General features: G+C 36.9%; 1 protein-coding gene across 1 annotated transcript in view; it reads left to right on the top strand.

Annotated features, from left to right (window-relative positions):
- NCKAP1 (NCK associated protein 1) overlaps window positions 1-15,835 on the top strand; it is a 105,827-nt gene that overhangs the window by 25,245 nt on the left and 64,747 nt on the right. The window contains exons 3-6 of the mRNA XM_070359272.1: window positions 12,432-12,524; window positions 12,682-12,738; window positions 13,457-13,599; window positions 13,682-13,772. Coding sequence (XP_070215373.1) covers window positions 12,432-12,524; window positions 12,682-12,738; window positions 13,457-13,599; window positions 13,682-13,772 — 384 coding nt within the window. The remainder of the gene's footprint in view (window positions 1-12,431; window positions 12,525-12,681; window positions 12,739-13,456; window positions 13,600-13,681; window positions 13,773-15,835) is intronic.

The raw sequence follows: 15,835 nt of genomic DNA, 5'->3' as shown, positions 1-15,835 counted from the left end.
GGCTTGCTGCTGCTGCTGCTGAGTTGCTTTAGTCGTGTCCAACTCTGTGCGACCCCATAGATGGCAGCCCACCAGGCTCCCCCGTCCCTGGGATTCTCCAGGCAAGAATACTGGAGTGGATTGCCATTTCCTTCTCCAGTGCATGAAAGTGAAAAGTGAAAGTGAAGACACTTAGTCGTATCCGACTCTTAGCGACCCCATGGACTGCAGCCAACCAGACTCCTCCATCCATGGGATTTTCCAGGCAAGAGTACTGGAGTGGATTGCCATCTAGGCAAGCATTAACCTAAAAATCAAGATGAAGAGGCATTATTGAGAGAGAGGAGGAGTCGCATAATCACTGAGGAGAGTTGGGAGAGGGAATTAATGGTGAAAATGGCATAATGTTGCAACTCATTTAGGGTTGGTGATAGTGAATTCAGGTTGAGATGGAGTCAGAGCATAGGTATAGGCTTTCTCCTATTGTGGGTTTTATCTGGCAAGTATGACAGAGGCAGAGAGTTACAAGGGAGTAATATAATGATGGGCCGGTTGATCTTAAGATAGATAAAAGGGGAGACTGAACATGAGATGGTATGTTTTCAAGAAAGAGTAGTAGAGTGTGTGGGTAGGAGCTCCCTCTGAGTTCAAAGAATTGATGAAGGTAGGGTACCCTACCCTGCCTGGGCTTTCCTTGTGGCTCAGTTGGTAAAACATCTTCCTGCAATGTGCGAGACCTGGTTCAATCCCTGGGTTGGGAAGATCCCCTGGAGAAGAGAAAGGCTATCCACTCCAGTATTCTGGCCTAGAGAATTCCGTGGACTGTATAGTCCACGGGGTCACAAAGAGTCAGACACCACTGAGTGACTTTCACTTTCAGGGTATTAAGTGGGTATTAGGGTGGTATTAGAAAGTGGGTATTAAAAGATCAGGTATCAAGTGGGAATTATTCTCTCATTGACACCACTTCACCCTAACTCCAAAATCTCCCAAGAACATCAGATGTCCAGGAAGGTCAGAAAGAATGCAAGGCAGCTTAAGCATCAACTTTATTCCTCTTTACAGGCCTCCTGATTGAGGCAGTCTAATATGAGCCTCCACTCTCCGTCATCATGTAATCAAGTAACAAAAATAATCCTTGAGGGTAAGGCCCTCTTTAATTTTCTCCATCTTGCTCATCATCTTTACTACCCTTTGAAGCTCTGACCTTTCTTGTTGTAGTCTTTCTCATAGCATTTTGTGTATGGGTTGTTTTTTCCTTTAAACTTCTTTTACGTTATTACAAGTTGATGAGAGTCTCTGTCTTGAAGGGAAAGTGGGAATTAATCATCACAAATTTTCACCAGCTTTGAACCTTGCACCTGTAAGTTAGTTGTGGTATAACCAGATTTTAAAACTGTATATACCTTAAAAAAAGGAAGAGTTACCTGTAAACCTACATAAATATTCCTCACTAGATTGTATGTTCATTTAGGGCCAGGGTCAGCATTTTATTCATAGTTTTATCCCCAGCTCCTCCAACAGTGTCTGACAATACAGTGTCAGGTTGGGGTATTTGCTGAATAAATACATAGTATATAATTGCAGCAACTTGACTCTTATCTAGAGGTTACTTTTCTTATCACATGCCTCTCTGAGTTGCACTTGAGAACTCAGAAGGAAGCAATACCACTTCTAGGAATCTGTCAAGAAAAATGAAAGTACTTTACATGTCCACACATGGCTATGTTTATAGCGGCATTCATTGTTCAAAATAGCTTAAAAATGAAAGTAATTCAAATGCCCAACAATTGATGAATAAACTAAATTGGTATATGCATTTAATGGATCACTATTTAGCAATTAAAAGGAACAAGCTACCAACACATGTTATAGCATGGATGAACTGCAGAAACATTAGGCTAAATGAAAGAAGCTGGTTGTAAAAAGTTTATATATGATTTCATTTTATAGGGTATGTCTGGAAAAAGCAAGTTTATTGAGGCAGAAAGCAGATCAGTATTAGGACTGGAGGCGAGAATGGTATTAACTGAAAATGGGCACAAGAGAATTTTTTGGGATAATGTAAATGTTCTAAAACTGGGTAGGGTTGGTGGTTGTACAACTCTTTATGAATTTACTACAATTATTTAATTTTCAGTTATTTAATTGGTAGATGAATTTACGATATATAAATTATACCTCAGTAAACCTGTAAAAAAAAATTATTTTGAGTAACCAGAAATAGTAGTTTATAAAAAGTGAAGTTTATTCAGAAATAAGCTTTTCGGTTCTCCCTGTGCCCAAGCTTGTTGAGTTTACCTAGGTAAAGTTGTGAAAAATATATTTTCCAAAGCATTGATGTTAAAAGGTACTTTCATCAGGAGTAAATGATAATTGATAGGAAAAGAAATAAAAACTTTAAAAAGTGAAAAGTATGGCTGGCGAGGACTCTGTAATGTGGTCATGCTGCCTTGCATATGTCAACAGCACATGAGGCTGTCTTGACATAAAAGTGCAGTATAATTATCAGTTACAATTATGATGTCTAACGAGTAAGAAAAGCCTAACTTATTTCTCTATACCTAGGTTATGAAAACAAGCTAATCACATATTTGAAAAACTTTTAAAGACTGTTATTAAAATTGAGTGTAAAGGGATTAGCTTCATTTACATTTTCATTCATAATGGAAAATGCTGCCTTTAGAATAGGAAAGACTAGAAATCTCTTCAAGAAAATTAGAGGTACCAAGGGAACATTTCATGCAAAGATGGGCTCAATAAAGGACAGAAATGGTATAGACCTAATAGAAGCAGAAGAATTAAGAAGAGGTGGCAAGAATACACAGAAGAACTATACAAAAAAGATCTTCATGACCCAGATAATCATGATGGTGTGATCACTCAGCTAGAGCCAGACATCCTGGAATGTGAAGTCAAGTGGGCCTTAGGAAGCATCACTATGAACAAAGCTAGTGGAGGTGATGGAATTCCAGTTGAGCTATTTCAAATCCTAAAAGATGATGCTATGAAAGTGCTACACTCAATATGCCAGCAAATTTGGAAAACTCAGCAGTGGCCACAGGACTGGAAAAGGTCAGTTTTCATTCCAGTCCCAAAGAAAGGAAATGCCAAAGAATGCTCAAACTACCGTACAGTTGCACTCATCTCACATGCTAGTGAAGTAATCCTCAAAATTTTCCAAGCCAAGCTTCAGCAATACGTGAACCGTGAACTTCCAGATGTTTGAGCTTGTTTTAGAAAAGGCAGAGGAACCAGAGATCAAATTGCCAACATCCACTGGATCATGGAAAAAGCAAGAGAGTTCCAGAAAAATATCTATTTCTCCTTTATTGACTATGCCAAAACCTTTGTGTGGATCACTATAAATTGTGGAAAATTCTGAAAGTAACGGGAATACCAGACCACCTGATCTGCCTCTTGAGAAACCTGTATGCAGGTCAGGAAGCAACAGTTAGAACTGGACATGGACCAACAGACTGGTTCCAAATAGGAAAAGGAGTACATCCATTGAGGCTGTATATTGTCACCCTGCTTATTTAACTTCTATGCAGAGTACATCATGAGACATGCTGGCCTGGATGAAGCACAAGCTGGAATCAAGATTGCCGGGAGAAATATCAAAACCTCAGATATGCAGATGACACCACCATTATGGCAGAAAGTGAAGAAGAACTAAAGGGCCTCTTGATGAACATGAAAGAGGAGTGTGAAAAAGTTGGCTTAAAGCTCAGCATTCAGAAAACGAAGATCATGGCATCTGGTCCCATCACTTCGTGGCAGTTAGATGGGGAAACAGTGGAAACAGTGTCAGACTATTTTTCTGGGCTCCAAAATCACTGCAGATGGTGATTGCAGCCATGAAATTAAAAGACGCTTACTCCTTGGAAGGAAAGTTATGACCAACCTAGACAGCATATTCAAAAGCAGAGACATTATCTTGTCATTAAAGGTCCATCTAGTCAAGGCTGTGTTTTTTTCCAGTGGCCATGTATGGATGTGAGAGTTGGACTATAAAGAGGGCTGAGCGCAGAAGAATTGATGCTTTTGAACTGGGTGAAGACTCTTGAGAGTCCCTTAGACTGCAAGGAGATCCAACCAGTCCATCCTAAAGGAGATCAGTCCTGGCTGTTCACTGGAAGGACTGATGCTGAGGCTGAAACTCCAATACTTTGGCCACCTAATGTGAAGAACTGACTTATTTGAAAAGACCCTGATGTTGCAAAAGATTGAAGGCAGGAGGAGAAGGGGACGACAGAGGATGAGATGGTTGGATGGCATCACCGACTCAATAGACATGAGTTTGGGTAAATTCCAGGAGTTGGTGATGGACAGGGAGGCCTGGGGTGCTGTGGTTCATGGGGTTGCAAAGAGTTGGATACGACGGAGAAACTGAACTGAATTGAGGTGAATTGTATTGTCCTTAACACAGTGTGATATCTTTTATAAAGATGTTAGACCTGACTGACCACACTATACTGGGGTATATAATTAGTGCTTTTCTAATACTTAAAATTAGTTTCATCAGTTTGCGTTATTTCAACCATCTTGTAACCAGAAATCTTAGATTTCCAAGATTTTTCCTGGTGCAAGTTATCGTTGCTCAGGTAGTGAAATAAAGACTATTTTAATTTCTTTTATTAAACTTTATATTAGTCTTGTTTCCCTACCTAGTGCTATATAACAGACCACCTGAAATCTTAATAGACTTAAAACAGCAACAACTTATTTCTTATTCTGAGGTTGGTCAGGCAGTTCCTCTGCAGGTCTCACCAGTCTTAGGTCACAGCTGAATTCATCTGGTGGGTGGCTGAGGCATGGGGCCTGTTGGGATAGCAGCATGTTGAACCTCTCTTTCGGTGGGATACGATATTTCAAGCTTGCTCATGACACTTCAGGACAGTGTCCTAAAAAAGAACAAAATATGAAGCTATAAGGCTTTGTAAGTTATAAGAGTATCATTTTCCTTGTTTTCCATTCGTCAAAGCAAGTCTCAAGGCTCCCTGAGATGGTAAGGGTGGGAAAATAGACTCATGATGAGAGGAACAGGAAAGTTCTATTGCAAAGAGGCATGGATACAACCTTTAAGTTTTTTGGTGTTTCGGTTCTTTAAAAAACAAAACTCTGCTTTTCAGAATTGAACAAATGCCAATATATACTTGAAAAATGTTGCTTTAATGTATAAAATGAACAGGTTGAATTAGAGCTCTTAGAAGTTCAATCTGTGAGATTGATGAAACTACAATTAAATAGAAGTATTTTCTGAGAAGAAAATAGCATTAGCTTTACTTATTCCTATACTCCTTTTGTCATTGTATGGCAACTTGAATTTTGAAGTGTATTGAAGAGGTATGTTGAACTTTGAAATTTGATTATCTGTATTAACGTATTACCCTTTTCTAGTCTGTTTCTATATCTGGAAAATGGTAAGAATGTGCCTTGATTGGGAAGATGACAAAAATTCTGGAGGTAGATGAGGGTGATGGCTGCACAACGATGCAAATGAACTACACACTTATCAAATATGACCTTAGTGATGTATTTCATGCTGTGTTTTACCATAATTTAAAAAAATGAACCTTGAAAAGCAGTTATGAAGATTGTTTAGTAACAAATATTAAACAGTCAATCATGCATTTTTATTAGGTGTGTTAGGAAAACTTTCCCTAGAATTTACTTACTACCTTTTGCTCAGAAAAATGCATTTCTGAAATAGTGAATGCCAGTAGAATTATTTGTATATGATAAAAGGAAAGTTTGATAAGGTCCCATGAACCTTTTTAAGAAATGACTAATCTTGGTGTTTATTTGGATTTTCATGTACTCTTAGGAGATTTATGTATATTTGATATGAGTATGTAATTCTCTTTAGATGTTTCTCATTTTTTATCCTGTAAGGACATAATGAAGTATTTTACCCAACAGAGATTTATTCAGGGGATTAAATCACCACTCTGTATTAGGATACATGAACTCATGAGACGTGAATTGATACTGATATTGCATTCATTTATAGTTAGCACTGCAGTGTAAAAATTGATTTCGTGATTTTTCTGTGGAGAAACTTGATCATTTATTTATTTATTTAAAGGATATCTGCTACGTTCTAATACTCTAGACCTTGGAGATAACAGCATGAAATAAAACAACCTTGCCTCTGTGGAATTTCAATTCAAGTTGGGATGTGAGACAACAAAGAACTAAAGTGAATAAATAGGTACTTGTATTTGGAGATAAGTAGTAGGAAGAAATAGAAAGCAGGATAAGGAATTAAGAGAGTAACGTGAGTGAGAAGATTATCTTAGATAAGTGCTCCACAATGGATTCTCTGAAGTGAAAGATTGAGCTATGAGAAGTGAAGAACATTCCAGACATGGTAACGAGCAAGTGCAAAGGTGTGGGGTGGGGCCAGCCTTGGTGAATTTATTTGATGAGCACAGCATGTGGACTGGTATGACAGCTACTGAGAGAATCTGGAGGAGTGTGAGGGGAGATGAAGTTGTGGAGACTGGCAGGGGTCCTATTTAGATTTTATTGAGACATTGATAAGGACTTTGTATTTTAAGTATGATGAGAGACTATTAGAATTTTTTTAAAGCTCTTTATTTTGAAATAATATTAGACTTGAACAAAAATAGTATAATGAATTCACGTTATACTCTTTACCCATTGTTAATATCTTGTATTGCTGTTGTTCAGTTGCTATGTCGTGCCCAGCTCTTTGCGACCCCACGGACTCCATTAGTTGCTCAAACTAATGTCCGTTGAGTCAGTGATGCCATCCAAACATCTCATCCTCTGTCGTCTCCTTCTCCTTCATTGGGATCCTCTCTTCAGGGTAGTGTGTTGCCTTGAAATGTCCACTCTCCTGTTGCTATGTGGAGAAGACTGAAGAGGCAAGAACAGAATACAGAGACCAGGCAGGAGGCTGCTGTGCTATGAGTGTTGATTACAGAGTGGTGGCAGGACCGTTCCTTAAAGGAGGTTTACCAAATAGTCTCTCTGCATTCTTATTTTAAAAAACCTGGTTTAGAATATCTACTAAGAAATTGAACAACCAAACTTCTGTACTTGGTTGTTTTTTTAAGAGGAATAAAATACTTTAGTATATTTTAGGTCAAGAAAAGCTGTTTATTATGCATAAGCAGTTTAGATGATGAAAGAATAATTGACATAGGTGAATAAAGAACTTGAGTCACTTTCCTTTATATTGAAAGTCTGTGAGTTAGCTGTCTTTGTCATTGGTTCCTTATCGTAATTTGTTAGTATCTTTTCTCTGAAAGAATAAAAGTTAGTAAATACTAAATTTCAATCAGTTTAAAAAATTATTTATTTGTGGTTGCACTGGGTCTTCGTTGCGGTGCACAGGCCTCTTCTCTCAGGGCTTCTCTTGTTGCGAGCACCAGCTCTACATGCATGGGCCTTGTTGGTCTGTGGCATGTGGAATCTGCAGACCAGGGATCTACTTGCATTGACAGGTAGATTCTGCGCCACCAGGGGAGTCCCTCAATCAGTTTTTAAGATACTTATATTTTGTGTAGAAAATGCTTTTTCATTGTACAAAGATTAATTACCAGTATTTTTCATTGAAGAGATATGATCTTATTTTGTGATCTGCATGGCTGTTTATCCTGTTTATTTTGTTTTTACTTTGAATTTTAAGAATAATGGTCCACAGTTAAAAACTTTAATGAAAGCACTGTACAGATATTTTGGTAATATATTTAACCCATGTATCCATGATATGCTTTTAAAGTGTTAGCAAATAGAATCTTACCTTCTCAAAATTGTACTTTTCTATGGTCTATTACTGATTATATTCTTAAACCATTTCCTACTTTTTATTTACTATGAAATAATGAGATAGGAGGTAGAGGACTTGTTCTGGATGTTGAACCTAGAAGGTAAATACTTTTTGGTAGTGTCTGCTCTCTTTCACTTTAAAAATGAAAATGGAATATTTTTTGCAGTTGAAGCTCAAGAGTTGTAGACACTTTTATTCTTTGTTGTTATAGTTGATTTTTCACGTAGAACTTTATGGAATTTATTTTTGATAAATAGGGAACATAATTGTAACTTTTTATAGAGATGTTGAGAGGATCATGTAAAATACTTGCACACTTTTTGGAACTACCTGCGAAAGAGAGCATGCTCAGTTAATATCAGCTCTTTTTAGGATACTATGAGTAGTATTGAGATTATTTTAAATAGCTTTATTTTTTGCTCATTTTGAAGAAGTGGTTTGTGAGTGTCTTCTGTTATTCACTTACGAATTAATGAGCAGCTTCTGGGTGCCCTGTACATTGTCTTGGCTAAACTGCCCACATCAGCTCCCATTTTAATATTGAGGGTATTAGACTGTGAGAGGTTAAGTTATTTAGCCATGATTTCACAATAAGAGGTGGGCTGGCTAGTGTTAACTTAACTAAAATGTTATCTGACACTGCCATATAAAGGTCTTTTTCTTTTTAATTTTTAATTTATTTTTTTAATTGAAGGATAATTACTTTATAGAATTGTGTTGGTTTCTGTCAAACAGCAACATGAATCAGCCATGGGTATACATATGTCCCCTCCCTCTTGACCCTCACTTCTGTCTCCCTCTGCATCCCACCCTTGTAGGTTGATACAGAGGCCTGCTTTGAGTTCCCTGAGTTATACAGCAAATAATGGTCTTTTCAGTTTGTTCTAATCACTCATTTGATAGATTTTATGTTGGATATTTTTGTGCACAGCTGTATGATACAGGCTGTGGAGTTTGACACACTGCCTCACAGTGCTGGAGAGAACTATGATACAAGGTAGAAAGTGATAATTATTAGAAACTGTGCACATTTAGAAGAGGGAGGTGTTATTTGCATCAAGGGAAGCAGTTCAGTCAGGGATGGTTTCTTGAAAATGGGGTTAACATTTGAATTGAGTAATTTAGGAGTAGTGAGATTTGGACATGTATAAGTAGAGGAATTTGGACATATCCATAGAGGAAACAGTAGAGAAAATGTGAGATGTGTATATACAATAGTGGATAGTTTGTTTTAGCTACTTAGTATAGTCTGTGAATAGATGTAGGGGAAATTTAGATTGGAAGGTATATTTAGACAAAGGTATGTAGAGCTTTAAAAACTTGAATAATTATTTTGAATTCATATATAATTAGTTCAGTAAATTTGTTTTAACCAGTGTAGAGGCTTTGTTGATGTTGTTCAGTCGCTAAGTCATGTCCAACTCTTTGCTACCCATCAACTGCAGCATCCCAGGCTTCCTTGTCCTTCAGAATCTCTGAGTTTGCTCAGACTCGTCCATTGAATCAGTGATGCCATCCAACCATCTCATCCTCTGTCGCCCCCTTCTTCTCCTTCCCTCAGTCTTTCCCAGTGTCAGGGTCTTTTCCAATGAGTTGGCTCATCACATCAGATGGCCAAAGTATTGGAGCTTCAACTTCAGCATCAGTCCTTCCAATGAATACTCAGGGTTGGTTTCCCTTAGGATGGACTGGTTTGATCTCCTTGGAGTCCAAGGACTCTCAAGAGTCTTCTCCAGCACCACAATTGGAAAACATCAATTCTTCGGCACTCAGCCTTCATTAATGGTCCACCTCTCATGTCCATACAGACATTGGACCATAGCTTTGACTATACGGACCATTGTCAGACTACTAGAAAAACCATAGCTTTGACTATATGGACCTTTGTCAGCAATGTGATGTCTTTGCTTTTTAATATTCTGCCTAAGTTTGTCATAGCTTTCCTTCTGAGAAGCAAGCATCTTTTAATTTCATGGCTGCAGTCACCATCTGCATTGATTTTGGAGCGCAAGGAGAGAAATTCTGTCACTGTTTCTACTTTTTCCCCTTCTATTTGCCATGAAATGATGGCACTGAGTGCCGTGATCTTAGCTTTTTGAATGTTGAGTTTTAAGCCAGCTTTTTCACTCTCCTCTTTCTCCCTCATCAAGAGGCTCTTTAGTTCTTCTCTTTCTGCCATTAGAGTAAGTATCTGCATTTCTGAGGTTGGTATTTCCCCCATAATCTTGATTCCAGCTTGTGATTCATCCAGCCTGGCATTTCACATGATGTACTCTTCATGTAAGTTAAATAAACAGGGTGACAATATACAGTAGAGGGTAGTTATATACCATTTTGGGGAAATACATTGTAATGAGAAATTGAGACCATGATGAGATTTTACTGTTAAAAAAGAAGATGGGAGTGGGGATGAAATCCCCCCACCTCCGTGTGAAATGGTAGGAAGAACACTTTATTAGGAGTATGGATGTGAAATTTTAATCCTGGCCCATTCATATTAACTAGGTATAAAACTTTGGGGAAGACTCTTTTAAGTTCTGTGGGCATTAGCTTCTTAATATGCGAAATGAGAATTTGTATAAAAGATCATTAGGGCCCATAATAAGATGGTAATCTGTCATTTTTTGTTCAAACTAGACACCGAAATTGAAAGGAGGCACTATAAATATAAACCCAGCAGCAACCAAGTTATATTTTTGCTTTTTATCCTGTTAGGAGTTTACTTTCACCTGTTACATTTCAAAATTAAAATTTAAAGTACTGAAAAGCAGGGAAAAGGATTGATATCAATTATAAATGTTAAATGTTGTTGAACAAGGTAAAGGTAGTATCATCTGAGGGAATAGAATCATTTTAAAATAAGTATCTGCTTGATGTTGTGAGTGGTAATGATTAAAAGTGTGCATGCTGCCACTGGTGCTAAGTCGCTTCAGTCATGTCCGACTCTGTGGTACCCCATAGACGGCGGCCCACCAGGCTCCCCAGTCCCTGGGATTCTCCAGGCAAGAACACTGGACTGGGTTGCCATTTCCTTCTCCAATGCATGAAAGGGAAAAGTGAAAGTGAAGTCGCTCAGTCGTGTCCGACTCTTCGCAACCCCATGGTCTGCAGCCTACCAGGCTCCTCCGTCCATGGGATTTTCCAGGCAAGAGTACTGGAGTGGGGTGCCATTGCCGTCTCCAAAAGTGTGCATGTAAATATAGAATTGTTTTGAAACAGATAATATTGTTCAAAATAAAATCAACTAGTAACACAGCTAAAGCTAGAACAGTTACACACATCACTGTAAGTATATACCTCAGTTTGCCTGGTTTTAAGGGGAAGTAGAGTATAACGAAGTATAAACTTTGTTTATACTTTTTTAAAAATGTCCTCACAGAGTCGGACACGACTGCAGCGACTTAGCAGCAGCAGCAGCAGCAGCAGGGACTGCAGTATTTAGGATACTGTATAGTAGTAGAGTCTACCAGAACGCTGTGCTTGCTACTGTAAATAGCCTTTTAATAGGTGTATTTTTAATCCTTTGATGTTATGCTTACTGTTAAGAATTTTCTGACTTATCATAATGTGTAGAGGCACCCCTACCCCCAACTCTCCTGTGTTAGGTGTCAGTAAGAACTGCAGGAGGGTCTTAAAACTGGATGGCCTTTGATAGCCAGTTTGATATTTTGAGCCATTTTCTCGTATTTTCTGGTTTTCTCATGTCCTAGGTAAATTATATTTAACATGCATTCAGATCACCTGGGTATATTGTTAAATGGCAGATTCTGATTTGCGGTGAGGCTGAGATCCTCCTCTTCTAACAAGTTTCTACATGATGTGGACATTTCTATTCTGTAGGCTACATTCAGAATATCAGATAGTTCTAGATGATTGTGTTGAAGTTTGGCAGACTTATGGTTTACTGCATACATGTCCAGTATGGCTGGATTCTATCAGAAGTTATATTAATAGTTGTTTTAAAAGAAAACTTAGGACTTTTGTAAATTTAATAATACAGTTGATTGAAATAATGTTTGTCTTTTGTATTCACATTTCCCTCTTCATATGTTTATGCGTCTTAACTCTAGTTTCGCTTCTTTCTCATTTCTTTTTTGTTGTTGTGATTTTTGCTTTTCTTTAATGTATTATTGTGTTTTGTGGATCTGGTCAGGGAACCGTTACTGTATTTTATGTTTGTATCTACATTTTATTTTGCATGCGTAACGTGGCTTTGCCTGGATGTTCTTTTTGGTAAGTTCCGAATTTATAAAGCATATTGTTTTTTGTAGTGTAAGTTATAATATTTTTCACCTTCTTTTCTCCCACTTTTAGTAATGTGATCACGCTTATGAGTTGCTTTCAGTTTTTTTTTAAGAGTTCATTTGATAGTTATTTTTTTCCTAACACTTTCCAGTTTTTCTTAATAGTAGTGCAGTTTGGTACTAATCCGCTTTGATTCGTTTTATAGCCTCACACTGTCAGTTGCTGGCCACTATTTAGAAGTTGCTGTTTCAAGTATTTTGGTTTTTTAAAAGAGCCTTAATCATCTAGAAATATTCTTCTAAAAGCTTGTGCTTTCATATAGCAATCATAAAAGAAGATAGTTTGTATTAAACGTAATAATTTTGTTCACAGTAAACAGTGCATTCTAATTTTGTTTTCACAGCAACAGCTTGCACAACTGCAGAAAGAAAAATCAGAGATTCTGAAAAATCTGGCATTATATTACTTCACATTTGTAGATGTTATGGAATTTAAGGTATGTATTTTAATACATACAGTTTAATATTTCAGAGATAAATTGGTATTTGTTAATTGTATAAATTGTTCTGTCACTTGTGGATAATAAAGTATGTTTTTTCTGAATTTAGTAGTAGTCATATAAGTAAAAGATTAAAATAAACTTTTGTTTTCAGGACCATGTTTGTGAATTGCTGAATACTATTGATGTTTGCCAAGTCTTCTTTGACATTGTACGTATAATTTTCAGAAAAATTTCTAATTCTTCTCTCTGCTTATAGTAGTAGAACTAAGGGGATCAAATGCTTTTCTTTAGAGATAATTTATATAATTAGTATATAAAATTTCAGCATTGAATTTGGCTTTATTTTTTAAGGTAAGGAGTTATACTGTATCTCTCTTTTTACTTACTTATTTGATTGTCATTGAATATAAATCTTGTACATATTGGGAAATAGTTGTTAATTTTAGTATTTTATTTTAATAGGCTCAATTTTAAAAGGTTACACAAATAATTTTTTCTCCATAAAAGGCATACTTGATAAAATCTTTCTTAATAAGACAGTTTCTAGATATAAGAAATCAGTGAAAAACATCACTGAGTTAATGGTGAACCTATTCATTAACTTAATACTCCTTTTTTCTTACTTAGTGAGAATTGCTTCCATGCTTATTATTCTGGTTTTGGCTATTCTTTTAAATTGTTAGCAGTTTGAATAGGGTGATCACCAACTCTTTGTAAAATTGTGTTACAAGCACAAAACTATTATCTGTAACTCCCAAAGTTTAGACATGTTTTTGGTGAAAGGAATTAGGTAGAATTTCAGAAATGGGGATAAAATAAATAACTACAGAAAATTATTAGCTTCCAGTAGCTGCCATGAAGATTCTTTTGTGTGTGCTTAAAAGTTTGTGAAATAAAAAGTTGAATTTAATGTTTTTTTCTCTTAGACTGTAAACTTTGATTTAACAAAGAACTACTTAGATTTGATCATAACATATACAACACTAATGATACTGCTGTCTCGAATTGAAGAAAGGAAGGCAATCATTGGATTATACAACTATGCTCATGAGATGACCCATGGGGCAAGGTATACCTGCATTAAAGAAATCTGTGTGAAGTTCTCAATTTGATGGCTTACAATTCAGTGATATTTATGTGTCTGTTTTAAGTGACCGAGAATACCCACGCCTTGGTCAGATGATTGTGGATTATGAAAACCCTTTAAAGAAAATGATGGAAGAATTTGTGCCCCATAGCAAGGTAAGAGCTGGGTTTTAGGGGTGCTTCAATAGGCATATGAGAGCTTTAGGGTGGATAGAGTGATAAACTGCTTCTAAGAAAGAAAATCTTAATGAGATATGATTTATAGTTATGTATGGTTTTATCTAATTGTGAACCAGAGAACTCCTTAATTATATCCAGAATCATGAATGGAAAGTCTGGAATATATTGATCCATTTTGGTTCTCTATAGGATATAGAGTTAGTGAAGTTTAGTACCTGAGAATGTCTACTAGACTCATATCAGACTGCTTCGTTCTAATCCCAACTCTGACAGTTACTGTGTATTATTGGGCAGATTACTTAACCAACTTCACTGTATCTCAGTTTTCTTATCTATAAAAATGCAGTAATAGTAGTCCTACTCTATATGGCTGTTATGAGTACTAAATGAGTTATTTTGTGCAAAGTGTTTCCACACATAGTATTTGATAAGTCTTAGTTATGTTATTAGAATATAGCCTCGTAATGAGAAAAAATTGCAGGAGTTTGTGATAATTTGAAATGTCTGTCTTTTATGATATATTAAAAAATAGTTCTTAATGAAATATTTTTGGTTTAGGGTCATGCCATTATAATGGCTTCTCTGAGGGAGGGCTAGTTCCTTAGCATGTCAAGGAAGTTTATAGGTATCCTCATAAAGATAAGGAAATTGAGGACTGGAAGTGGTGTGATGAAGTAAGCCATTTGGCAGCAGTTGTGGCAAAACGAGGGCTGAGGTATTAGAATCTTGGTTCATTGTTCCCTTTGAATGATGGGAGTTAGGTTTTAATAATACAGTGTTTTATATGAATCTGTGCTTTATTTTTTTGACATACAGTTAGCAGCAAGAATTTTCCTTCAGTTTTCTTACTCCCATGAAAATTCTAAAGATGCATTTCCAGTTTAATTTCTCTGCAGAGCTATATTATACCCACAAATTTATGTAGATTTAATGTCTTAGAGTTAGTTGTACCATTAGCTTGAAAGAGTCTAGTAGATGATACCAATTTTGAAGTAAAAATCAGCATTGTAGATGGAAGTGTCAGGTTTTTCAAAGTGCTAAACAGATCATCACCACCTGTCTCTTTGATTTTGTTAGTGCTTTTACCTCAGCTACTCATCTCTTGTTTTTTCTCTGGATCTGTTTCTAACTTTCTGCCAATCAGATATAGCTTTGCTTTTAGTTACCCACTTCAAATTTGGCTCTTTTCCCAGTTAAATGATAAACATTTATTTTAAAGGCTGTTATATCTTTATTTAGGGCTTCCCTGGTGGCTCAGATGGTAAAGAATCTGCATGCAATGCAGGAGACCCAGGTTCAATCCCTGGATCTGGAATATCTCCTGGAGAAGGGAGTGGATACCCTCTCCATTATTCTTGCCAAGAGAATTCCATGGACCGAGGAGCCTGGTGGGCTACAGTCCACAGGATCACAAAGCGTCAGGCACAACTGAGCAACACCTTCACTTTCACCTCATATATCTCTAAGTTCTCCATAGCCATTAGCACATACTAGACTGTTAATAATTACTTGAGGAGAATTGTCTATTTGGATTAGATCAGTATTTTCCTAATCTTGATTTTTCCAATATTCTATGATATCTCAGGGCTTTGATGTTAATAGAAAGTCACTCAGTTGTGTCTGACTCTTTGCGACCCCATGGACTGTAGCCTTTCAGGCTCCTTGGTCCATGGAATTCTCCAGGCTAGAATACTGGAGTGAGTAGCCTATCCCTTCTCCAGGGGATCTTCCCAACCCAGGAATTGAACCCAGGTCTCCTGCGTTGCAGGCGGATTCTTTACCAACTGAGCTACCAGGGAAGCCCAAGAAAGACCACCATATATTTACTAGGATTTGTTCAAATTAATTTAAAAAATTATTCAAAATCACTTGGTGCAGTGATAAAAACAGTTCCTAGGTTTTACTCCCAGACGTTCTGGCTCAGGCAGAGCCCTGGATTTTCTTTTTCTGAACAAACTCTCCTGGCAATTTATGCATAGCCAGATTAAAGGACCACTCTGTACAGAATTTTTAGGAACCAGGAGTGACTAGCAAAAGAG

This window comes from Bos mutus, chromosome 2, assembly GCF_027580195.1.
Source record: "Bos mutus isolate GX-2022 chromosome 2, NWIPB_WYAK_1.1, whole genome shotgun sequence".
Classification (NCBI taxonomy): domain Eukaryota; kingdom Metazoa; phylum Chordata; class Mammalia; order Artiodactyla; family Bovidae; genus Bos; species Bos mutus.
The sequence above is the reverse complement of the archived record's forward strand: the minus strand, read 5'-3'. Positions and strand labels throughout refer to the sequence as shown.